Source organism: Pungitius pungitius, chromosome 1 (assembly GCF_949316345.1).
Source record: "Pungitius pungitius chromosome 1, fPunPun2.1, whole genome shotgun sequence".
NCBI lineage: Eukaryota > Metazoa > Chordata > Actinopteri > Perciformes > Gasterosteidae > Pungitius > Pungitius pungitius.
Window position 1 is genome coordinate 1,908,315 of NC_084900.1, and position 26,366 is coordinate 1,934,680.

General features: G+C 41.8%; 1 protein-coding gene and 2 long non-coding RNA genes across 3 annotated transcripts; all 3 read right to left on the minus strand.

Annotated features, from left to right (window-relative positions):
* Positions 1 to 12: 12 nt before the first annotated feature.
* LOC134124515 (uncharacterized) lies at positions 13 to 2,169 on the minus strand. The gene is made up of 3 exons (XR_009955867.1): positions 2,094 to 2,169; positions 267 to 322; positions 13 to 127 (listed from the first exon to the last, which is right to left on the minus strand). It is a non-coding gene; the product is annotated as an uncharacterized LOC134124515 (long non-coding RNA).
* A 6,657-nt stretch (positions 2,170 to 8,826) lies between these two features.
* LOC134102924 (uncharacterized) lies at positions 8,827 to 12,791 on the minus strand. The gene is made up of 4 exons (XR_005120857.2): positions 12,607 to 12,791; positions 9,757 to 9,812; positions 9,255 to 9,617; positions 8,827 to 9,147 (listed from the first exon to the last, which is right to left on the minus strand). It is a non-coding gene; the product is annotated as an uncharacterized LOC134102924 (long non-coding RNA).
* A 3,947-nt stretch (positions 12,792 to 16,738) lies between these two features.
* LOC119222964 (butyrophilin subfamily 1 member A1-like) lies at positions 16,739 to 22,371 on the minus strand. The gene is made up of 6 exons (XM_062559240.1): positions 22,222 to 22,371; positions 20,268 to 20,615; positions 19,193 to 19,406; positions 18,897 to 18,961; positions 18,478 to 18,594; positions 16,739 to 18,039 (listed from the first exon to the last, which is right to left on the minus strand). The coding sequence occupies exons 1-6, from the start codon at positions 22,256 to 22,258 to the stop codon at positions 17,564 to 17,566; spliced, it is 1,257 nt and encodes a 418-aa protein (XP_062415224.1). The 5' UTR covers positions 22,259 to 22,371; the 3' UTR covers positions 16,739 to 17,563.
* Positions 22,372 to 26,366: the final 3,995 nt, after the last annotated feature.

Below are 26,366 nucleotides of genomic sequence, written 5' to 3' on the forward strand. Positions count from 1 at the left end.
TCACAGGAGACATAGAGGGAGTTGGTGGAGTGGTTTGTGCTGGTGGGGAACATCCATTCCAGTGAGATGTTGTGGTTCTCCTCTGCATGATACCAGCTCTGTGTCACATTCACTACAAATGACCCTGCTGAGGAGACAGAGAAGGAGAGGAGGAGGTGACAAAGTGACAGCTTTAACATGGAGCCTTTAGACTCCATCTCCAGATGTTTCTGAGGAGTGTGTGCTGATGCTTCACAGCTGCTTTACAAACACTAAAGTGAACTGACCACAGACACAGGAGGTCAGGATGAAGATCACCAGGATGCTGCAGATCATCTCCTCCCTGTGAGAGGAGACAGAGGAGAAGAGGCTCCAACATCACATCATCATCACATCATCAATCTACAGTGTGTCTTCACATCCTGATGCTCTTTGTGTTCATCATCATGTTTGTTACAAACACACAACGCTTTGATGCTGATGACAACCTCCCTGAGACATTAGACACAGACTTGTTCATAAGTCTCTTGCATGGACCTTTTTTAGGTCAGAATTTCTTGGGCTTTCTGCTGTGACACAGTGATGGAGCAGGGGTCCGTTTGAAGAAGCAGGTTTAGTGGAAACTCAGAGTTTGTTCACCCTGCGATGAGGAAACTCTGGTTGTCTGCTTCAGAAAGGGAGGAAACTAAAGCTCAGGGTCAGTTGCTATGGTAACTGAGGCTGTGAACCTCACCTGGTCGGGAGCAGTTGTTCTTCTTTCACAGGCTCCTCCCTCTGACAGCAGCCAGCCAATGACACAGCGCGCTTTCATTTCCTCATTCATTCATACTGTGAATCAGGCGGATTTAGCTCAGTTTCCACAAATGAACAAAAGAAGCGGTTTTACTTCTCAGGATGTTAAACGTCGGGAGAGAATATTGAGCCCTGATTAGATTTATTGTCATTTGCAGATAAATACTTGTTTGAACGGTGTCCTTTTTCTTCACAGTCCATCAAATATGTCCATAACCTCTGTGTCCTCATGTAACGTCCCTCATCGTGGACGTGCTCTCACATCACAGCACATTCTTTGTGTAGCGTTACGGGCCCCTGACATCTCACATGTAACTTCATTTATTTGTGTAGTTAATGAACAGTTTTCAGACAGTCTCTGGCTCTTGTATGTAGAATATCTCCAGGTCACAAATAGATGAATAAATATTGTGTGATTTCATGATTTTTTTCTCCATTTGATCTTTGGTGTTTTAATGTATACATTTTATTGTGACAGTCTTTGTTTACCTCGTTTTACTCTCCTGCCTTCACTGGTTATTTCGTTTTTAACGTCACATTAAAATGACTTGAATCATTCCTTAGTGAAAAGGTTCATAAAGGGCTTCAGATGTTTGCCTCAGAGCATCAAACACTCAACAGTTGGACAAAGGAACAGAACTAAACCCTCACAAAGAGCAGAAGGTATTGTTCATAACTTCTCTATTTATGAACCGTCTTTATAACTGAACCATAAACTCTTCAAACAGACCTGATGGAGCCTCATGGAGGCCAAAGGTTCTGATCGTTTAAAAAAGAAATGTGAACCTGAAAGTTTTTCATTTCAGTTTTTTATTATATCACAGATTTTATATTTTCAGATTTAAATCATATATTTAAAAGTTTCAGGTCTTTTTTCAATTTTAAATCTTAATTTACTTTAGTTCCTGATCCGGTGCAGAGTTTAACCTCCATCAGCACGTTGTCTTCAGGGGAAAAAGACACAAAGAGACTCATGGACCAACTGGTTCTACACGCTGTATTCAGGATGATGTGAAACCATTGACGCTGTAACAAAGTTCTGTTCAGCCGTTCTGGACTCGACTCGCCATGAATCATAGAATAAAAACACTAAACTCTCTCAGATTGAATCATTCAACGACCACATGAAGCTCTCAGGTTTCAAAGCTTTTGTCTCCACAGACCTCGTGTTTCCTCCATCAGCTTCTTATTCATCAATGAAGCACAGTGTGAACATCTAGTACCAACAATTAGAACAAAATAAATAAAATATTGTGTAATCCACGAATCCTCACATAATAAATGTTAATATAATCATCAACATGAAGTAATTCTCTCCTTACCTTGGACGTCTTGAGTCATGCGACCTGAAGATCATCAACAAGTAAAGTCCTCAGTCAGTGAAGTTCATTATAACTTATTTACCACGTGTCGGTCCTTTCTGGTGTGTTCACTCATGTGAAGGACCTGAAGTGCGTCCTCCATCTGAGGAGAGTACTCACTCACAGAAGTGAAACTACAGAGAACCTCCCACTCTACATCTCTACCAATCATGAAGCTTCATGTCTCAGGTTCAAACAGGTCTTTGTGGTGCAGCAAACCAATGGTTTGTCTCATTGCCCTTTGGGGCGTGACTCATGGTGTAAATGGAGAAGCCCTTAATGGTAATCAGTTTACAGTAACGGTCACGTGACGCCCCCTGGTGGATTGAACGGGTCGTCTTCTAGTTGAACATCTGCTCCCTGAGAAACAGGGTTAAAAAGATCTTTTGTGTTCATTTTTTATTTCATGTTCCATTCAAAAGTACAATTTATTCTTTTAAAAGAGTAGAAAGAGTAAAAAAATGCAAAGTGCTTTTCTAGCCTCCCGACCCCTCAAAGCGCCCCGGATGGAACCTGTGACCCTCTGATTGGACGCTCCACCCACAGTCGCCCTGACATGATGATTTTACATGATGTACTGTAGTTACTGATAGGGCGCGGTGGGTGGATATTATGCTTTTTCAACATCTTATGCCAATTATCACGTGCAGCTGGGGAGCTGCACCGCGAAGGTCATAGAAATCATATGTGAACTCTTCACCCCTCTAGAAACGAGACGAAACCCTCGCCCCCGCACGTTCCACCCTGTTGTTGTGTATGTGCACTCAAAAAAAGGATATTGGCTGTTTTTTACATTTAATATTGTGTAACATGAACGATATTCATTCATGTTTTCAATGTGAATGTAATTCAGTCATGTAGGATTGGCATGAACTTCAAAAACGTAACGTAAAACAATTATACATGCATTAATGTCTTCATATCTTAGCTGGTTGTTCTGTTGAGGCTATTTTTATGTAGTGTTGTTTTTTACCACATTTAAAAAGCCCAAAGTCCCCATGCATGGCTAGCTATGTCATGTTAGCTTATATAACGTTACGTTACTCCTTTTTGAAACCTACCAATGTGAACAGTGAGCTATTGTTATTGACGAGGTAATGTTTTAGCAATATATTATAAGGTGTTCACGACTAGCTAACCTTGACTAAGAAATTAATCTTAATGACGATAGCATACTCCTTGTAGGGTTACATTAGCGCGCTAACGTTACTGCTGAATTTGAATGAAAATACATGACTAAGCACACGTTTCATTTACTAAGAGTAATACTACCGTCAATTTGGTTTAATACTGGAATATAGGATATAAATTAGCTAACGTTAGTTTGGAACAAGGCCAATAGCTGCGCACGGCAAATATATTGTTAGCAGGCCGTTGTACCGACTCTCCCAGATAGCAATGAGTCTGCGGACCATCGGCGGTTATCCAGAGGCAGTACAAGCGACAGTTTGGCGTAATCGCAACCACGTTTGCCGGCGCACCGCCAGCGGCAACTGCTTACGTTTCCCGGACGGCCAGCCCCCGTTCCGCCCCAGTTATATCGAAGGCGGCTCTTCCGCGGCCCTCCGGAGGCGAACACTATTTTGGAGCGATCTGTATATATATTTATACATATAAAAAATGTAAGGCATGCAGTTTATCTAGAATAATGATTGATCAAACCAGACAAATTTCCATTTGACGTTTTAATTCCACATTTGAAAGTACAGTATTGTCATTGATAGGGTTGCCAACTCTCGCAACCCCAAATCAGGGACACTTTCACGTCAGCCTCACTGCTCATTAAGCGGTAATTCAAGAGGCACCCATGATAGGATGATCAACACAAGGTGGCCAGCTCTCTTCCATGTGTGTGAGGTAAGTGAAGAAACATTCCGTTTTTTTTACTTCTATTGGAATATATAATTTCCTGTGAATACTTATGGACTTTATGTATTGTGCATTTGCATGTCTTGAACGAACTGAATTGCAGTATCGTATGTGTACCTAACACCAGTGATAACAACAAAGTCAAACAAATTAATTTTTTCTGTAGGTGAATGCAGAATTCAAGAGAATCACAACAATCAATTTGCAGTCAAATTTCTTCTCCCAGCTGGATCTTTACTCTGAAAACCTGATCCAGGTGTATGTCAAGGGAGAACGATCAAGAGCAACATGGTACCCATAACCCAGGTATGATGACAATGGAAAAGTTAAAGAGAGGCTATTCTACTCGTAGAGCTTTTGTATTTTGTTTACTTACCTGTTGCCTTTATTGGTCGTCTGCACTTGTTGCTAACACCCCTGGATCCCAAGGGTTCACATACTAATTTACACACTGATATTGCGTGGTTAATCATTGTGATTAATAAGATTGTTGGTTTAGATGGTGTTCCTAATGTTATTTTATCTGCATACTTTGACTGCAAGCATTGACGTCAGACGAGAATGCGTCCTCAAAGGTCTATGTGTTTACTTGAACGAAGATCCAGAGAAGCTGGTGAAGGAATACACAGTATGTTCATTAACCTTTACCTTTATTTGGGGATGATCACAGTTGAAATGTACGGGTTTAGTCATCGAAGTAAACCACTATGGCTCAGTAAAACAATTGAAGTAGATAGAGTATAGAACCGACATAGGGCACTCTGATGGAGCTGTGCTGTGGTAAACATGGAACTTTTTCTCGGAATGAAACTGCATATAATCAAACCAGTGCATGAAGCGTATTTGTAGCCTATTTTCTAGTCTATTTCATTCTTGTAATATACACTCAAAAAAATCTAGTTGGCATTACTTTAAAAAATCATGGAAATGATTTGCACAATGATTTATTTGTTTCTTTCTATGCTAAACAATTACGTTACTCTAACACTATAATATTGAGTTGGGTTAACATTTTTGTAGAGTTTAATCTATATGAATGGTTTAATCAGTTTCAACTAGATTTAGTTCATTTAGTTAAACTTTATTTTAATCGAGTTCAAATTAAACACATTTAACCTATTCATTCGCCTTAACTCAATGCAATTAAGTTGGCCGAACTTAACTTCCTAGTGTTGTTTTTAACAACTATTTGAATATATATTTGAATATAGAATATTCGTTGACAGCCCTAATGTGAATGAAGTTATTGATAGCTGTTTATACAGTAAAATAGTGCAATAAAAATGGCGTGTAATGCACATAAGTGAAAAAATGATTGCTTTTGTTAATTGTTTTCGTCACAGAATATTGAAAGCAGTCAAACAGCTATGGCAGAGACAGTCTTTGCAATCCATGTGATTTGAAAAGAAGGAGCGGAGCCCAGTGATGACCCAGATGAAGTCGGAGTCATTCTGGAGGGTGTGGAAGTGCTGAGCGAGTTGGGAAATGTACCCTTTGCAGTGTCAATGTTGCTTGCGCTTGTGTATGCTCTCAACTTGAGCTACCCTCCAGAGCTCAAGTATACTTTTGAAGTTCTGCAGAAAATAATAATGGAACTAGACGCAAACAAACTATCCATAAAAGGACAAGCTCTCAAAATAAAGCTATCCCGTTAGACACATTATGATGGCTAAAGCAGATTAGACAACATCTCTCATTTGTCTTGTTTCCAGCCAACACAGTTGTATATTTTGTTAAAACTTAGTTTCAGTTGTGGTTCAGGGTAAATGTTAACACTAAAGATATTTTTAGTATTACTATAGCAAAATCATGGAAAGTATTTCAACATATTTAAACTGCTTTCTTTAAGCAATAAGCAATTAAGTTGGTTCACTATAATATACTCGGGCCGGATCAACGTAATTTATTATAGTTAGTCCAACCTATTTTTCTTGGACAGGATTAAATTGAATAATTTGGGTTGGTCTAACTTAATTGACTAGCGTACATTTTACTAATGTGGTATTAGTCAAACCAACCTTATTAATTTGAGTTCGACACAACCCAAGAAAATGCGTTGAACCAACCGTAATAAATTAAGTTGATCTTACTGAAGTAAATTAAGTTGATCCTACTCAAATACATCAAAATATACGACTTGTCTGTGGTTGGTTCTCGCCTCTTAATAAAGTAGCAAAAATACCTATGAGTTACCACTGGTAGGAATATTTCAGATTTTGTGCTGTTTTATACTTGTAATCATTCACATTTCTCTACTTTTTTTAAACTGAGCTGGAATCAGTTGCTCATCATTCACACTGCATTCTCTCCCTGTCATCTGCTTTAAGACAAATCAGCTATTTAAAAGCCCTCTTGGTTCAGGTTGGAGTTTTATTAGGTAAACTGGAAACTCTAAACGTGTGTTCACGATCGCAATTGATTTGTGTGTGTAGAATAAGAGTGAATATTACATAGTATACATAGTTTGTCTTCATCTTATAACTAGTACACTTCAATTACAACACAACATATAAGATCACAGTTCTTCATACGTTTAACACAGTTTATGTGGTGCAATACTTTGCATCCAATTGCTCATCTAATACCTGACAGGAGAAAAAACTCCCAAAAAAACCTCTTTTGGGGATAAAATTGGGAGAAATCCATAAAGGACGGCAATTATTTTCCGTCCCCAGGTTTTAACATCACATCATGACAGGATGTTAATGTGTACAGTATTTATATGATTTACATGACTATAAATTGTTATTGACTATAATGCATTCACTTCATCTAACATACAAATGTAATATCTACTATCTAACATCACACAAACTACAATTCCACACTAAACATTACTACATGTAATTTACTTAAATCCCTAAAATTACGTGTCTGCACTAGAAACTGATGGGTCTGAGGTTAAGCTTGTGCTGGTCTGCTGTTGTCACCCGTTAGTGTGGAAAGTGGACCGTTCCTCAATCAGAGGCCTAGGGGTCGCTTGGACCCTTTCTGAATCGGTCCTAGTCTTGCTTCTGGTCCTCCTGGAACGATGCTGGTCTTGCTTCCGCGGTCTGTCCTGGTGCTTCCTTCTGGTCCTGCACTGCGGTCAAGCAGAAGTCCTTCTTCTTACAGATCCTGGTCGTGTGACTCATTAGACTTTCAAGTCACATCTGACTACGGTCAGATGTGACTTGAAACTCATTAGACTTTCAAGTCACATCTGACTACGGTCAGATGACACGTTGTGGTCGTCATTGACATGTGATTCAGATCTTTTCTTCTTGATCCTGAATAGCACAGCTCCTGTGGCTGGACTGCTGGGGGAACCAGAGGTGTTCCCTGGTCAGCTGTTGAATAGAGAAGCACAATGAGAGGCCTACGTGTGTGTGTTAAGCTTTTCCATTGTTCAACTTGGAAAACATCTTCACAACAGTTATGCTGTAAATATATCTACAGCCCTCCTGTTGAGGCTTGTGTTAATTTAACACATGTCTCAACATCTCTATATAAAATCCTAGGTGATACATAATCATCCTTCTCTGCAGTGTCTGGGTGGACGGTGACTGGCGAGCGCTTCCTTTGTGGCTGCATTTGCATTTTCATCAGTCTTCAGGGGCTCCTGCTCCTTCGGGGGATTTCAGCAACACTATTCTGCTCCCTGCGTTCTCTGCCTGTTAGTGACCTAGTGCATTCATGCAACGACAAAGTTCACAGGACCACAATGTACAGAGACCTGCGGGGCGAGAAAGCACAAAAAGCTCCAGGGAAGAAGCTGAATTAGTGATGTTCATTAATGAGAAGTCCTCCAGCAGTCCAGGCCTACAGCAGCTTCACTAAGGGCCGGTCCAGACTAACCTTTCTTTATCTAAAGGGAGCTGACTGGGTCGGCCCCCCGGACTGAAAGTGGTTCCATAAAAGATAAGTAATAATAACTAAACTAAATAACTAAATAACTGAAGGGTCCCAGCCTACTTTTAGCAGTATGTGTTTCAGTCAGTGATTCTTTGGGTTCTGAGAGTAGATCCAGTGGGGAAAAAAGTATTTAGTCAACCACCAATAGTGCAAGTTCTCCCACTTAAAGATGAGAGGCCTGTAATTTTCATCATAGGTACCCTTCAACTATGAGAGGCAGAATGGGGGGAAGAATCCAGGAAATCACATTGTAGGATTTTTAATGACTTAATTGGTAAATTCCTCTGTAAAATAAGTATTTGGTCACCTACAAACAAGATTTTCACCAAACCAGGCAGGGAAGAGTGAATCTGCAACAGGGAAGCAGCTTCTGCTGTGGGAGCAATTATTAGAAAATGGAAGACAAACAAGTCCACTGATAATGTCCCTTCATCTGGGGCACCAGGCAAGATCTGTGAAGTTTGCTAGAGAGCATTTGGATGATCCAGAAGAGGACTTGGAGAATGTCATGTAGAAACTCTTTTGCTTCCAAGGAACACCATAGCTAGTGTGAAGCATGGAGGTGGAAACATTGTGCTTTAGGGTCGGTGTAAAAGAAAGACGGAATGGGGCCATGTATCGTGAGGTTTTGTAAAAGTCCGTTTTGCCCAGCCCTAAAACATCACTGCTCTACAGGAGATCTGGATGGAGGAATGTGTGAAAAGACTTACAGAAAAGTGTTGACCTCGTTATTGCCAACAAAGGGTATCTAACAAAGTATTGAGATGAACTTTTGTTATTCACCAAATACTTATTTTCCACCACAATTTGCAAATAAATTCTTTAAAAATCAGACTGTAAAAAAAAAGTGATTTTCTGGATTTTTTTTCTCACTTTGTCTCTCATAGTTGAAGGGTACCTATGATTATGATATGAATTATAGGCCTCTCTCATCTTTTTAAGTGGGAGAACTTGCACCATTGGTGGCTGACTAAATACTTGTTTTCTGTGAAGCATTGAACAAAATGAAGCAGGGGATGTCAGAGGGAGACCAAACCTCCAACATCTAACAGTCATTCTGCCACTAGGTCCAAATGTATCTCAGGTGGATGTAATTCAGAACTCCTCGCTTTTTTTTTGCAATGCAAAAAGATAATAAACAAAAACCCAGTAGTTGCTGTCAGTCCCAGTATTCCCAGTACAAAGTAGAGACCGATCCTTCCTCTCAGACTGGTGTCACTGGTTCTCTCAGGTTCAGGTCGATCCTTCACTGCTGCAAAGAGACCCAACAAATCTGTTTATTAATGTAAAGAAAGGTTTATTTATCTGAATAAAGCTGCTGAATTAAACGTGTTAGTAAGTTTAACTTCATGAACCTACCAGTGACATTGAGGTGACATTCCTTATAGTTCTTCCCATAACTTGTGTCCACTTGACACCAGTACAGCCCAGAGTCATTAGTCTGGAGTCTGGAGATGTGAAGTCTGAGTCGTCCTTCTCTGAGGACGTCTTTGTCCCACTGGACTCGTCCTGCAAAGCGTTGATCCTGATACTCTGGGATCTCCACACCTTCATGTAGCACAAACAGGACTAAGGGTATCTCATCAGCTAACATCTCACAGGAGACATAAAGGGAGTTGGTGGAGTGGTCCGTGCTGGTGGGGAACATCCATTCCAGTGAGATGTTGTGGTTCTCCTCTGCATGATACCAGCTCTGTGTCACATTCACTACAAATGACCCTGCTGAGGAGACAGAGAAGGAGAGGAGGAGGTGACAAAGTGACAGCTTTAACATGGAGCCTTTAGACTCCATCTCCAGATGTTTCTGAGGAGTGTGTGCTGATGCTTCACAGCTGCTTCACAAACACTAAAGTGAACTTACCACAGACACAGGAGGTCAGGATGAAGATCACCAGGATGCTGCAGATCATCTCCTCCCTGTGAGAGGAGACAGAGGAGAAGAGGCTCCAACATCACATCATCATCACATCAACGATCTACAGTGTGTCTTCACATCCTGATGCTCTTTGTGTTCATCATCATGTTTGTTACAAACACACAAAGCTTTGATGCTGATGACAACCTCCCTGACACATTAGACACAGACTTGTTCATAAGTCTCTTGCATGGACCTTTTTAGGTCTGGTTTTCTTGGGCTTTCTGCTGTGACACAGTGATGGAGCAGGGGTCCGTTTGAAGAAGCAGGTTTAGTGGAAACTCAGAGTTTGTTCATCCTGCGATGAGGGAAACTCTGGTTGTCTGCTTCAGAAAGGGAGGAAACTAAAGCTCAGGGACAGTTGCTATGGTAACTGAGCCTGTGAAACTCACCTGGTCGGGAGCAGATGTTCTTCTTTCACAGGCTCCTCCCTCTGACAGCAGCCAGCCAATGACACAGCGCGCTTTCATTTCCTCATTCATTCATACTGTAGCGACTCTCGCTAATGAAGCTCTGGACAATGTGCTTTTCTTCTGATTTATTGTCGCAAAACAGGCTACTGTCGGCCGTAGCCTACGCCGGAACAAAGACACACCATCGCTCTCCAAAAAAACAACAATTCCCGCGTCCTCTCACTTAACCCCACCCCCAACATCACCACAACACATCCCCATAGGTGGTATGGAATGCCGTTTTATTCAAAATTAAATAAATGAATAAATACACGGTAATGCATAATGAGACGGTAATCCATAATTACACAGTATTTCATTTCACGTTCTTATATGCAAATCAGGGGGCGTGGCTATCTATCACATTCAGAACTCGTCCTTTTTCCGTCAGCGCGGCAATTATAACGCGGAACCCCCCCCCCCCGTCGACACCGCTAGCGAACGCGGAAGCACCCCCCCCCCCCCCCCCCGATCGAATTGGGTCGCCGCTTGTCATTACGGGGTAAAGGTGGGTCCCGGAGCCAGACAAGTTGAGAACTACTGGGCTAAGGGACGTGAGAGTGTTGACATAATGGAAGACATCGGTGGGCTCCGAGATAGCATGCTAGCATTAGCGGATCAAATCGATCAACATGGGTTATCTGCAGATACTATTTTGACACATATTGAGGGTTTTCTGGAAGTACTAGGGCTTTCGGTTCCGACTTCGGCAGCTCTAGACAAACGGCCCACCAGTTGAGAAACACTGCCTTAGCCAGCCCTTTTTGCACACGTCTCCGTTGTCTGTTCTGAATGTGATAGATAGCCACGCCCCCTGATTTGCATATAAGAACGTGAAATGAAATACTGAGTCATTATGCATTACCGTGTTTTTATTCATTTATTTATTATGAAATGCAGTGTCATTATGCATTACCGTGTATTTATTCATTTATTTATTATGAAATGCAGTGTCATTATGCATTACCGTGTATTTATTCATTTATTTATTATGAAATGCAGTGTCATTATGCATTACCGTGTATTTATTCATTTATTTATTATGAAATACAGTGTCATTATGCATTACCGTGTATTTATTCATTTATTTAATTTTGAATAAAACGGCATTCCATAAGGTGTCACTAAGATGAGTGGCATAACATTGTGCGCTCTTCACTGAACTTCCCAAAACTCCGTAAAGTGCAACGCCGCTCCAGAACATGAAATAACAGACCGTTACAATACTCTGAATCAGGCGGATTTAGCGCAGTTTCCACAAATGAACAAAAGAAGCGGTTTTACTTCTCAGGATGTTAAACGTCGGGAGAGAATATTGAGCCCTGATTAGATTTATTGTCATTTCCAGATAAATACTTGTTTGAAAGGTGTCCTTTTTCTTCACAGTCCATCAAATATGTCCAAACCTCCCTGTCCTCATGTAACTAACGTCCCCCATCGTGGACGTGCTCTCACATCACAGCACACTCTTTGTGTGGCGTTACGGACCCCTGACATATCACATGTACGTTCATTTATTTGTGTAGTTAATGAACAGTTTTCGGTACAGTCTCTGGCTCTTGTATGTAGAATATCTCCAGGTCACAAATAGATGATTAAATATTGTGTGATTTCATGATTCTTTTCTCCATTTTTGATCCTTGGTGTTTTAATGTATACATTTTATTGTGACAGTCTTTGTTTACCTTGTTTTACTCTCCTGCTATCACTGGTTATTGCGTTTTTAACGTCACATTGAAATGACTTCAATCATTCTTTAGCGAAAAGGTTCATAAAGGGCTTCAGATGTTTGCCTCAGAGCATCAAACACTCAACAGTTAGACAAAGGAACAGAACTAAACCCTCACAAAGAGCAGAAGGTATTGTTCATAACTTCTCTATTTATGAACCGTCTTTATAACTGAACCATAAACTCTTCAAACAGACCTTATGGAGCCTCATGGAGGCCTGAAAGTTTTTCTTTTCAGTTTTTTATTATATCACAGATTTTATATTTTCTGATTTAAATCTTATATTTAAAAGTTTTAGGTCATTTTTTCAATTTAAAATCTTTATTTACTTTAGTTCCTGATCCGGTGCAGAGTTTAACCTCCATCAGCACGTTGTCTTCAGGGGACAAAGACCTCATGGAGCAGCTGGTCCTACACGCTGTATTCAGGATGATGTGAAACCATTGACGCTGTAACAAAGTTCTGTTCAGCTGTTCTGGACTCGACTCGCCATGAATCATAGAATAAAAACACTAAACTCTCTCAGATTGAATCACATCATATGTGTAATCCACGAATCCTCACATAATAATTGTTAAAATAATCATAAGAACGTGAAGTAATTCTCTCCTTACCTTGGACGTCTTGAGTCATGTGACCTGAAGATCTTCAACAAGTAAACTCCTCAATCAGTGAAATTCATTATAATTTATTTACAAAGTTAAGAATAAAATATCGTTTAGGGACCATGTGTCGGTTCTTTATGCTCAGTTCACACGTGTGAAGGACCTGAAGTGTGTCCTCCATCTGAATATGAGTACAGCTTCACAGAAGGGAAAAACCAGAAAGAACCTCCCACTCTTCATCTCTACCAATCATGAAGCTTCATGTCTCAGGTTCACACAGGTCTTTGTGGTGCAGCAAATGGTTTGTCTCATTGCCCTTTGGGGCGTGACTCATGGTGTAAATGGGGAAGCCCTTGATAGTGATCAGTTTACAGTTTAACGGTCACTGGCTTTGAATTAAACAGCTGTCATATTCTAGTTGAACATCTGCTCCCTGAGAGACAGCCGCTGATTGGACGCTCCACCCACAGTCGCCCTGACATGATGATTTTACATGATGTACTGTAGTTACCACTGGTAGGAATATTTCAGATTTTGTGCTGTTTTATACTTGTAATCATTCACATTACTCTACTTTTTTTAAACTGAGCTGGAATCAGTTGCTCATTTTCAATGAGACAAACTTAAGATCCCGATTTGTCTCACCTGAACACCTCAGACAGTTTCTGTGCCATCACTTGAAAGATCAATAACTTCAACGGGGGCTCTGGTGTATTCTTTGTTGTCCTGATCACTCATATCAGAAAATAGAGAAAGAACCAGTAGAGCTGCGATCAGGCCCAGTTCACAGTAGAGAACGATACTTTCCTGAGTCTCTCTCGTTCTCTCAGGTTCAGGTTTGTTTAAATCCCAGACGGCCCCCAGGGGTGGGGGGGAGAGGACCAAGGGACGGGAGGGAGGGGGCACGATCAGGGGTCGTGGGGACGGGGCTGGAGACGGGAGTCTGGGGGCCCACAACGAGTAACGTAGACAATGACGCGACAAGGGACAACAGGCACACAGGGCTTAAACACACGAGGGAGGTGCAGGTGATTGGACACAGGTGGGAACAGTCAGTCAATCACAGGACAAAGCAGGAAGTGAAGTTACCCAGAGACACAAGAGACATGAAAACTACAAAATAAAACAGGAAGAAGAACCAAACCGTGACAAAGTGTGTGAGTGTTTAAGGAGGCACGGCGGACACTCGACCAGATACGGCGTCCCCCAGGACCATTATTGTCCTCGGGGACTTTAACAAAGGAAACCTCAGCAGCCATGAACTTCCTAAGTTCAAACAGTTGAATAAATGCCAGACCAGTATAAAGGTAGATTTGTGTCTTTATTACGCAAACCAAAACACATGTTTCGAGAGCAAATTTCTTGCATTGCAAGCAAAAATGAAGTTTGTAAGTAAAAATATATAACATTTATTTTGATATATAAATGTTTACATGCATTTGTTTACTGATTGATGATTTGCTCATTGCCTCTGTATTGACAATACTATACAAGTCATGGCAATAAAGCTAATTTGAAAAGAATTAGAGAGAGAGAGAAAGAAGAATGATAATCAGACAGTTGATGGACCCCATTGACTTCAATAGTATTGTTTTCCTACTATTGAAGTCAATGGGGTCCATCAACTGTCTGATTACCGACATTCTTCAAAATATCTTTCTTTTTGTTTAGCAGAATAAAGAAATTCATACAGGTTTGAAACAACTTGGGGGCGAGAAAATGATGACACAATTTTCATTTTTGGATGAACTATCCCTTTAAAGAGCACAAACCCTCTTTAATATGACACCAAACAACATGTAGGAGCGGTCGGTAAAATCAACGCGCATTTTCTGGTATTGTCACTTCAATATTCTTTTATTCATTGTTCGGCAAAAACAACATAAATCACACTCATAATAAATGGAGAATTCAATGCGTAATGCAGTCAAAAATAGTATCTCCTTCCGCCCTCAAAATAGAAAACACACCTGGCCTTACTCAGGTGACATTTAAATAGCCATCATTAAATCATCACAAATAAATCAACAGAAAAGGCAGTTTCATTATATACAAGTGTAGTGGAATGGCCTCTACACAACATGTACCTCTAATTGTTGAGACACTTACCATAAAAAACCTATACAAACAAATTACTCACACAAAACGTCCTGATAATATATATATATATATATAAAATTAGTATTCACGTATTCACTTCATATTGCATATTGATGATATTGGAAATTCAGATGAAACATTAGAAAATATCTAGTTGGTTAAATATACAGCTTTCAAAATGCAAAGCAGGTTTTTATCCCCCAAATAACATACATTAGCGACCTCTTCTAACGTGTAACTCGTTGTGGGCGAGTAATCATTAAAATAATCAAATGGCATCATTTAAGTTTTTTTCTAGACAAGAAGGGCCGTCGACGTTATGAGTTTTAAATGGTTACATTAGAATATATAATATATATAATATCCCAAGTTGCAATTGAATAAGTGAACTCTCAACTCTGCTAGCTACAAAAACAGTGCAAAATAGCTTATGCTGTGTTATTTGACTTTAGCTAACTGAGTGGCCATTGCAGTCACTTTTAAGTGACAATTTGACAAATGACAACCTGACACTCAGACTTTATAATAGCAACAACCGACAACGATAATGTTTGTTGCCTTATTATAATATTCATTAATTGAGGTAACTGTTAAATGGTCATCATCTTGGTTGTGGCCAGGTCCACACACACTATCCTCATGCACCGCCCTGATTAACACTCCCTCCCTGTTCATGGAGCTACCTGCTTGCTTACCGTTTCAATGACACTCTCCTGCTCACTCTGCCCCTCCTGGACTTCACTGTCACACTGACACCTGCTGCACCTTCTCCTCTGCTGCACCTTCTCCTCTGCTGCATCTTCTCCTCTGCTGCCTTCGAGCCTTAGCACCGCTATCGCTGTGGTCACCTCTCCTCCTCCATGTGCTGTGTTCACCTGCTGTTTCTGCAACATGTCGTCAGGTTCTGTAGTAGTTTTGGAAACTGAAGCTACAGCACTAAACACGTCGGTTATTTTCAAACACGTTTAGGCATCAACCTCTAGATTTTTTTTTTGGCCCGCAATTTCTCCGCACCCCCCTTACGTTTTTGTTTCTCCATCTTAATCCACACATTTCTTTCTAGCTTTGAGTCACTGAATGCATCTGAAACACGGAGAGGGAGGGGTGGAGCCTGCTAAGAGATGATTGGGCCAGCCCAGTGCCAGTGTGGAAAATGAGCCAATGGGCCGCTGTCCCTGCTTTATGGGCCGGTCGAAAGCAAACAAAATAAAAATTGTACAGGCCTATGGACCGACCCCCAGGTGCGTCGGCCCACCGGGCATTTGCCAGATTACCAGTCCAGCCCTGGTTGGACATGACTAAAATATATAAAACTATTCTCGCATTTGACTCCAAGGGAATTTCCTAAACCAACACTGAAGTAAAGACAACATTTTAACAACTATTCTAATATAGTTCAACAAAATGTGAAAAGTTTTCAAACCTTGAATCCAAAAAAACTAATGTATAATTAATTCACTGTTGTTTGCTGGAAGAATAGTTTTGAGTGAATAAAATGAACCTTGAAATTAAATGAAGTACTTTATTCAAAAAAGCGAGTGTTGGACATAAAAGATGCTATAAACATTTTAAAAACATCTTTATTTAAAAAAAGGATCCCATACATACAAACCCCAGACATTACAATATGTAATGTGTTTTTTGTGATAAACAGTCAGGTGCTTCAGGTGTAGAAATGTAACTGCTGGTCAAACTACCACAAATAAATAAAAGAGGTGAAAAGTTGTTATATTTTGTGGCTTTTTTTCCTAGAAACGTCCAACAAAACAAGACATTTTAGGGGACCAAACTCTGTGAAACAAAAGTTACGTAAAAATAAATCCTGGTTCCAGCCACGTAGGAGGAGTCATGTAGGGGGGGCCACGTAGGAGGGACCCATCATTAACTGATTTGTAAAAACTTTTTCAATTCACCAAATATGCAGACTGAAGTTTTTTTTTTAGCCAAAATCTACACAAAGGTCTCATTTAATGTTGAAAAGTAAATATTTCAGCATTCTTTTTCACGTATTAATCACATAAAATCAGAAAAAAACTCAGAGAACAGTTAGTGTATTTAATTTACATAAATATAAACATAAATACTTTACATCAGTGGAAATCTATCATTCACATTTATACAAGTATAAATACTTGTGCTTAGACAGCAGTAAAAAGTACAATCCGCCTTCACATTTAATCATTGAAACATATGAGATTTGGGACTTGATCACAATCCTTAGTAATACATTGATTCAAATATTCTGCATTATCATTACACAATGACGGCTTTTGACTCCCTTTATTATACTTCTTTATGCTGCTATGCAATTTTTGAACTAAACTGTGACTTGTTATGCATTTGCCTCACAGAGCATTAGTCTGTACACATGCAACAGCCTCTGTCCCCAAACCCTCACATTGTCACAGGAACAACTCCCTAAAAAATAAAAAACCTTTCCATGGGGGGAAAAAGGGAAGAAACCTTAAGGAGAACGTCAGAGGAGGGAGAGCAGAAGATGTTGGTTTTTGATGACAGTAATGTGAATCATAGGTGTCAGCAGAGCCATGAGCCAGGAGTCGGTGTGTCCTAAGAAGTCCCCCGGCAGTCTAAGCCTAGAGCAGCTTAACTAAGGGCTGGTCCAGGCTAACCTGAGGTAGGTTACATGCGCTTAGCTCAAAATGAAAAGGCAAAAAAGTCCACCTCACAGGTTAAAATTGAAATAATTGATGAAAATCAAATTAATACAGAACCACTTTCATCAAAAAGCCCGGAAAGTTTTATGGAACAAAAACATGAAACCGCCCGTCGGATTGTTTTTACTCGCTCAACGTTTTGGTAAAAATCTCCTGCTCCTCGCATGGAACCAACATCTCAGAGTCCTCCGTCACGTGGGGCAGGAACGAGAGGCGTCTGCTGGACGCCGCGCGCAACGGAAACGCCACCGAGTGACGCCGCTGGGCCCGGCGTAGGGGCCGGGCCCGGCGTAGGGGTCGGGCCCGGCGTAGGGGTCGCTCAGCGAGCGGCTGAGGGGGCTGGGCCTCGTCAGCGGAGCGGCGGCGTGCGAGGAGAGGCGGGGCGGGCTGCTGTGTCTGCGTTTGGGGGCCCGCGGCACGTCACCGGGTGGCGGGCGGTCGATGTGGCAAACGACAGCGTCCAGTCGGGCTCCGCTGTTGTTGTTGTTGTTGTTATTGTTGTGTAGCTGGCGGATGGTGTCTTCCAGCGCCGCGACCTTTAACCTGAGCTCCTTCGCCTCCATGACGGCGTTGCTCTCGTTCTCGGCCTCGGCGCGCTGACCGGACAGCAACCGGTCTCCGAGGGAGCTGCTTTCTGGGTCTTTGATTGACGAGATCGCCCCCCCCCCTGTGGGAAGGAAAGGCCCCGTAGTTTATTTAATATCACATTACAGTCTGTAATGGTAAAATATGTTCTAACAGTCTTATTCTAAAAGACTGATTATGGTCTGTATTGCAGTAATGGGAGAAGAAAAGGGAGAGTGGTCTTCTGCAGCCGTGTGAAGGAAGACGCTTTCACACAAACGCTTACTCATCTGAACCTTGGTTCTTATCTCAACTTGCTTTGCAATATCTCATACCTGCCACTGGGGAAGACCTATACCTAGAAACAACTCATCCTCTTCTCCCAAACTAGTTTTATTGAAATGTTCCATAACAAGTCGCCCGTCTGTGAGGAGGCGACCACACGGGGGCGCCGTATCCTTGTTTCATGAAGGAAACCTTAGCGAAGCTTTGATTTCGGTCACATTCAGTCATCGGTGCACAAGGTTCACATGCGACTAACCAGATTTGTGACTCCTCTTCCGCCAGAAGAAGAACACTAAACCAAACAGGGCTGAAAGAAGAAGACAAGTCACCACAACAGAGACGACGCCGGTCCAGAGGCAGGACCCCCCCACATCTGAAAAAAACAATATGCGCACATGAGTAAATGATCTATGTAAAACACGAATGACTCTGGACCCCAATACGGGGACCACCTACAGGGGACAGCACATTGCTTCATGCCGTTGGCGTCTAAAGTCCTCAGTTTAATCAAAGAGTTCAGATGGACTCAGGTGGATCTCTCATGTCTCAAGTCTCTCTGATAGTCTCAGAAATTAATGTTCTTTACAGTATCTGGTTAAATTAAATAGTTTATTTGGGAGGAGCGAGATTTTGAATGAGACATTTAGAATAAAAGCTTTTTGATGCAAAATCTACCCGTCAGCGTCCCCTCCACCTCTCGGGTCTGGTTGATCTTCGCCTGGTGAACTCGGCAGGTGAACCTGTGATGAAAAACACCTCCGTTTATCAATCAGAACGGCATCACAGAGCTGATCCACGTTCCGCAAAAGTTAAATAAAGACACGACAAGAAGATCTAAACGATCAGGTGAATGTGTGGCTTCCATTTGGACACCTCACAAGACTCTCCAGGGGGCGGAGCTTCTACCTCCAGGGCTCGCACAGGTGTGTTGCACAGACAGTTTGTATTCTTTATGGAACCGTCCCGCGCACCTGCCACTGGCGTCCCGGGGGGTCGCGGTCCGGCTCACGGAGAAACATCCGCGGGCATCTTTGTCTCGCTTCGGTTCGGCGGCATCGATGACGTTCCCCCCCCCGTCCAGGAAGGAGATCCGGGGCTCCGGGAACCAGCAGTCGGCCTCGCACTGCAGGGCCACGCCTCCCCCCCCGGGCCTCGTGACCGAGAGCTTGGGCTCTGACGCGGCACCTGTTGGAGAGGAGAAGAAAAAAAAAAAGGGTGCGGCTGGTAAATCAGAAACTAGAAATGTAGGGAGTCTTCACATGTTCGAATTTAAAGACACCTCTTCAGACTAAAAACACTAAGTGTACTCATAATGGCTCTTATCTATAACTAGTTGTAAATCGGCTTATTTTATGAAATCGCACTTTGTTCTTCTGAGTTTGTTCCCTTATGGCTGAAATGCTCTTATTGTAAGTCACTGTGGAGAAAAGCCTCAGCTAAATGACATGTGATGTGATGTACCGTGTTTAATTGTGTTGCTTTTTACACATTTGTAAAGAACCTTGAGAATTAGAAACTACTCATTCTAGAAGTCTTTTTTTCTATAATCATGATTGTATTTGATGTTCTTTCACTTCAATAACCAGAGGCCACATCAAGATAAAGTCTTACACTTTAAAAGGTGACATGTGATCAGAGACAAATGAGAAGTGGCCGTTGTCATGGTGACGATACGAGCCTCGAGTCCAGCCTTTTTGTTAATGGCTGTCTTGGGGTTTTTATGGCAACCGTGGACAGAAAAGGACCATATTTGGATGGTGGAGGACAGAGACACATATGGAAGCAACCTGTCAATCAAAGCATCCTCTGCTTTATGGTCTGTGTGACTCTACATGGACCATCATTCACTAAATGAACATCATGCTGTACTGAAGAAGACTTGAAACTAGAGACTGAGACCATAAACTCATGTTTACAATGTTTACTGAGGGAATAAATCAAGAGAAGTAGAGTGGTTTGGCCATAGACTTCTATGCAATCTGACATATTCCTGCAGCCAGCGGAGTCCGACCCCTTCATTGTGTATAAATAAGCGGCGGGACGTACCTACGAAGAGCTCCACCTGGGTGACGTTCCTTGGAAGCTTCTTCCACAGCCTCATGCACTGGTACCTCCCGGCATCGGACAGCCGCACGTCGCCGATCCTCAGCGAGATGTTCCCGCTTGTCAGATCTTCGGTCGCGAGGCTGGTCCGGTACTTGAACGCCGGATTTTTCATCTCCGGCGTCTCGCAGCCGTCACGGTACAGGAGGACCACGTTGGGGTCCAGGCCATTCTTGGACCACTCCACTGTGGGTAACTCATTGTTGGACGGGACGTGATAGCTGCAGGGGAGAAAGACGTCGTCCCCGACCAAAGCCAGGACCGTCTCCGATGGAACATCTTCACTCCGGGCTGCAGGGAAAAACACGAGACATGTGAATCAAGAAGAACTTTTTGGAGATGAGAACATTCTCTCTGATTGTCTTGTTAACTGGTGGAGGTCTAAAGAGGATCAGGACTAACCTGAGATCAGTTCACATGGACCAGAGGTGTCCGAACTACGGAAACAGTGGAACCTGCCATCCATTTTACATTGGCCTGTATCATTCTAAGAATACAATGGATTGTTTCACATCAGATTTGTGCTTAACACGAGCTGAAGCTACTCTCCACAGAGCAAGCGATCAAAAGGAAGTGCAGAAAAATGCCGTCATTTTTTCGCAGGGAGTTGATGATTGTTTTTGCGTCACGGAGGATTCCTTTGATCTCAGGAGTCTCGAGGGGACGACGACCGGTAAAGACATTTCTGAAGGTGTCAACTGATTCTGTGTCAGAATCAGAAGACATTTATTCTCACTCAAACATTAATTTTGACAAAGTAAACAACTCATCGATAAATGGAGAACATAAATGTCCAGTAGTCCATGATTGAAAAAGAAGATGAAATCCAATAAGCAAAGAGAGAACTTTTAACTTCATACAAAAGTAACTAGAATCGATTCTACGACACGTCCAAGGTAACCGGTTGTTTTAGATCCCACACACATCAAAAAGTTCCCTCCATACAGATGTGATCACATTAATATTTTAATATCACCAACTATTGTTTTCTAAAGTTCTGCTTCGTGGCGCAGCGTAAAGAGCGCACACCAATGAGGGCTGCAAGCGTTTGGCTCCATGGGTTCGAATCCTGGTCGGTTCGATGTGGTAATATTTTCTATGGCCGTAGGGTGTTCTACGACACGAACAAGGCAAACTGTTGTTTTAGATCCCACACACACCAGAAGGTTTCCACCACCCATCGTGTTCAGCTGGTAATTTGATGGTTTAATGTTTTGACCCACGGGGGTTCGAACCCAGGTCGTTCCGGGCTTATCTTTAACATGTTTTCTTAAACAAATGTCGTCATTCGTGGCTGTCATGCTGTCATGCTCACGTATACAAACGCAAACGCTGCAATGGATTTGTGATGCGTTTTGTGGATTTTCAGCAACATGTTTGTGAACGTGTGAGAATCAGGAAACAGAGACGCATCTCTGGTGATGTCACGTAGACACGAACGCGCACGCGAAGGGAAACCAGCAGGTTTACCAACAAGTTTCCTCGGTCCCTTTACAGCCCGTGATGGCAGTATGATTGACAAAATAATTAATAACAGTTTGAGGGCGGCAGTTCGTCTTATAAGGAAACAGAAGCACTAATGTAAATATATGCTTAATGTATCAAAGTAGAGATTGTAGCATTGTGAGCCATTGACGTCAGAGAGTTAAAAGTACTCTAACTTTTTTTTGCTAATTGGATTTCATGGACTACTGGACATTTATTTTCTCCATTTAACGATGGATCGTTTACTTTGTCAAAATAAATGTTTGAGTCCAGCCAGCCGCCTCAAGTAGAAGTAGAAGAAGTAGTAGAAACAGTAGAACCAGTAATAGCAGGCGAATCAGTAAAAGCCCCGCCCGTATTTCCGGCACGTGAAAGACAAACTAAGTTGCCTTTTAAACTCTTTGATTCCTACCTGAAGATGCAGCGAGCAGCAGAAGATGAAGAAGCATCACCAGAACTCACGAGGAACCGATGAAAGCTCCTTAGAAACCTTCAGCTCCTCAGCGCGTCTTTATCCGTCCGACTCGGCTCTCCTCACGTGGCCGTCTCTCCACGACAGGTAGCCGTCTCATTCTTCTTCTTCTTCTGTGGTGCTTGACGGCGGCTTGCATCCTTTTTTGTTGCATTACCGCCATCTTCTGTTCCCCATCAGCCCTCCTGCTGTAAAGCACCTTCTCCCCAGCTGATCGCCCCGGTCTGGTATAGTGTTTAACGGTCTCCTTTCCTCTGTGAGCCGTGTCCGGTACAGGTGATGACAGGTAGATCGCTGTGTCCTATTCTTTCTTCTCTCCTGTTTTCTCCCCTGAATGTTAAGCCTAGATTGAGTGAATCTTTCAATTGAGTGAAAGTGTCTCCTGGTCCCGCTGCTGTTGCCCGACTCCTTTTTGAACTTACTATTAACTTTTTAATGTGGTCTTTCCATGTTAATCTGTTGTCAAATTGCTCTCCTAAAAAACAAAACAAAACCGCCAAAAACTTGTTTCCATAAAGATTCAGCTGATAGTTTCCCATATTTCTGCGTCTTGTAAAGAACTTTTGTTTTTTCAGCTGAAAATCCCTCACCCATTTAAAGAGGTTCCCCTTTATTCCCATTTAATGGATTTTAGTCCCTCATTAGCATACCAGACGCATTTCCTACGTCAAAAAACACTGCTGCCTCATTTTCCTTTCTTACATTGTAGGTAGAAGATAGAATCCAAGGCTCCTCTCTCCTGAAGCCACGCTGGCACCCTGCTGTCATCTGTTGTTTCTCTACAGAGTAGATTCACATCTCATTTACCGTGTTTCCATGAGTTTACATAAATGTGACGTGAGAGAGGTTGGTCCATAATTTGTTGGGTTACTTGCGTCTTTCCCTGGCTTCCTTAAAGGGACAATCATAGCTCCCACCCCCCCACACACACACACCTTATTGTATAATGCTAGTAACTTATTCAGCATTTCTCCACTTAATGGCTTTACCATAATACACCATATTTCATCATTTCATGGGGCAGTCATTCCAGCTTTTACTCCACCTTAAAATGTCCATACCCGTAACCACTTAGTTTGAGGGTAATGGACAGGTGTCCCCTCTGCACGAGGCACTGATCGATGAGGCAGCCATCGGAATCGGTGAGTTAGTGATCAGCTCCGATCAATGCAACCACAGGAGGGGGCCAGAGGCCTCCAGATGGACACCCGACCCGTTCAGGTCCTACAGGAGGAACGAACGAGGTCCCGCAGTCGCTGTCCGTGGTGCTGACAACGAGATGTCCCTCATTATAATACCCGAATCAAAGTGAACGTTTTTAGTCATATTAAACTAATCCCAATTTAACTAAAGTTAAAATATATTGATCCGCAGATCCAATAGGCACGCACGAGGGCTGCTAGGCCTTTAAGCATTCACACTCGAGTTGCTGCTGCAGCCCGTTTGAACATCAGAACCGGTGTTACACCGAAATCTGTGACCCATCGGTAACTGTGACCGCAGAGGGCGCTGTTTCACATCGTCTGCTCGTGCGTGCTAGACATGTGGAAGGCGAAGAAGAGCGCATTATTATGTCCTTAAAGCACACTGTTAAAGACACGCAGTCTGAAGTTCAAGTTTTATGTTAAGAAAAATGCGTTGAAATCATGTCTTTGCATAGACCAAATTTCGCTGACCATTATTATAAAAAACCTTAACGATAATGTTGTCTCTCTTTCAACCTCACGTTACAACATGACACTTGTAATCTTAAAAAAGCTTTGAATGCAAAAATATAAAATCTGCAACTGATACATATAACACCTTGAATATATAAAAAAAAGAATAAGGGAAGAATGAATATAAATATTTTATTGAAAACAATTTAAGAACTGAATCAAAATCACATGCAACCAAAAATACTTGTCATTCACTTTTATTTTAAATACATTGTTGATTTTCCAATGTTTAAGACCAAAACTCCAACTATCAGGTTCAACTGTCCTTTTCAAAGGATCCAAACTGGATTTTGCTCCATATTACAGCAGATAAATAAAAGAAAGCTGCAGTAAATAAATTCTCTCACCTCAGGCATTTAGACAACTCCTTTATTATAGATAAAACCACTTTGAGAGTTAAATTATGTTAACATGCAGTTTATAAAGGACTGATTTTACTCCTTAATAAAGTGGTGCGACGACTCCTGTTTAAATTCCTCAAAATCTGTCGAGTAAGACATTTCTTTATTTTATTTTAGGCATTTTGTTACGGCAGTCGCTTCATTTCCGGTTGCGCTTTTATTTTGAAGGTAGGAAAACCGGAACAGTGCAGTTGGAGGCGGGACTAAAACTAAAAACGTTAAAAGGACCGAAAAAATACGGTTTTATTAGTTTTAACACCCGGTTGACATGGACACAAGGTTAGTATCTGATTAAGATTATAAAAAAAGTTTTTTTTTAAGGTTATGTTTTTTCTGTTCTGTGTAAGATGCTAATTGGTGTTCATCTTTCATAATTCAATTATGAACAATTATCAACATATGATGCTACTTTGCAATCAAGGATGACACGCTGCAGGTCTCAGGACAAAACATTCAAAACAAACAAGTTCCTTTTAATTTTATTACAAAAACATTTTCAGAATCAACAGTACAACAAACCTACTCAGAACTAACAAAAAGATCAGAGGACGAGGGAGGCGGTGTGTGTGTGTGTGTGTGTGTGTGTGTGCACCCTGATACTGGTTTGTTCCCAGCACTGCCTCCAGACGAGAGAGACCACGTATGATGTGAACGTTCATATGAAAGATGATGTAATGTTCACTTAAAGAGAAGCACAGTCTATTGGGTCCTTGTACCTGGATGTGTATTTGAGCATTAAACCAGGTGGAGGTCATCATGGACATGGACTCACCAGCCAGAGGAACGGTGCATCTTCACACGGGCCCAATGGAAGCAGCAGCTTCCCCAGGGCCAGCTGGCGTGATGGAGCAGGGACGCCCCCTGCTGGAAGGAGGCGCTCTGCGTGGGCCACAGGAGAGGCCTGCTCCAGCAGAGGGGGGTTTGGGGGAGACCGTCCTCTTTGGTCTCCTCCACCACGGCCTGTTGGTGATGCCAGGGGGGCATCTGGGTTCACCGTGCGGATTACTGGGGTCTCCATCTCGTGTAGAAGTACACGTGTAGAGCAACGCCACACAACTAAATATGACTATTATTTAAAATGTTATAACGATACGTTGATAATATAACAATGAAGGTCAGAGTACAGCAGACCATTGATTTCCTTTCAGCACCAGGGATGAAGAGGAGACCGTGTCAGGAGACACCTGCTGTGACCTGGTTACCAGGCTGTCAGCCAATATTCTATATTCAAATATTTATTCCAATAGTTGTTAAAAACAGACATTTGAATGTGAAAAAATAAAAAAAAAACACAACAGCCGCACAAGCTTCTGTACTGACTTCATTTTGCATGAATAAAGTCTGGAGATGTGAAGTCCACAAAATAAACAAAATAAAATGAAAAAGTCACCTTTTGTTCAAAAAAAGGAGTAGAGGAAAGCAAAAGCTTATAGGTCCCTTCCCCTATTTTTCAGTTATAAATGAATCTTTTACATGATCAACGTAATGTCCTATATATGTTTACAAACCTTTTTTATTTTACTTGCACATTTAGTGGACATACCTCCTACGTTTATTAGTATTCACAAGTATTATACATTACGTTAAAGATTAAAATCACTTCTCTGTTCATCATACATACATAGATACACCTATAAGTACACATTCACACACACACACACACGCACACACACACACACACACACGCACAGCCTTAAATAAGTACAATTTAAGATAATAAACTACCTGTCATTTCCGTCACTGAATATTTTCACACATCTCATATTTGGCTAATGTGTATAATTTAAGATGTTTTTTAAACTGTGCAATATTTTTACAATCTTTGATCTTTTCTGGTAAGTTGTTCCACAACTTCACCCCACAGACTGATATGCACCTGCTTTTCAGTGGTTGAGTGTGAGAGTCTGTGAGGGCCTCAGATGGTCTGAACATGAATGGAACAGCTCTTTAATGCACCATGACAACC

Coding starts and splice junctions, on each gene's coding strand:
- LOC119222964 (XM_062559240.1), bottom strand. CDS start 22,258: ATGCTTCTTCATCTTCTGCTGCTCGCTGCATCTTCAG. Junction 18,962..19,192: donor CCCCGGGACGCCAGTGGCAG/GTGCGCGGGACG, acceptor TTTTCATCACAG/GTTCACCTGCCGAGTTCACC. Junction 18,040..18,477: donor GAAGAGGAGTCACAAATCTG/GTTAGTCGCATG, acceptor TCCTTCCCACAG/GGGGGGGGGCGATCTCGTCA.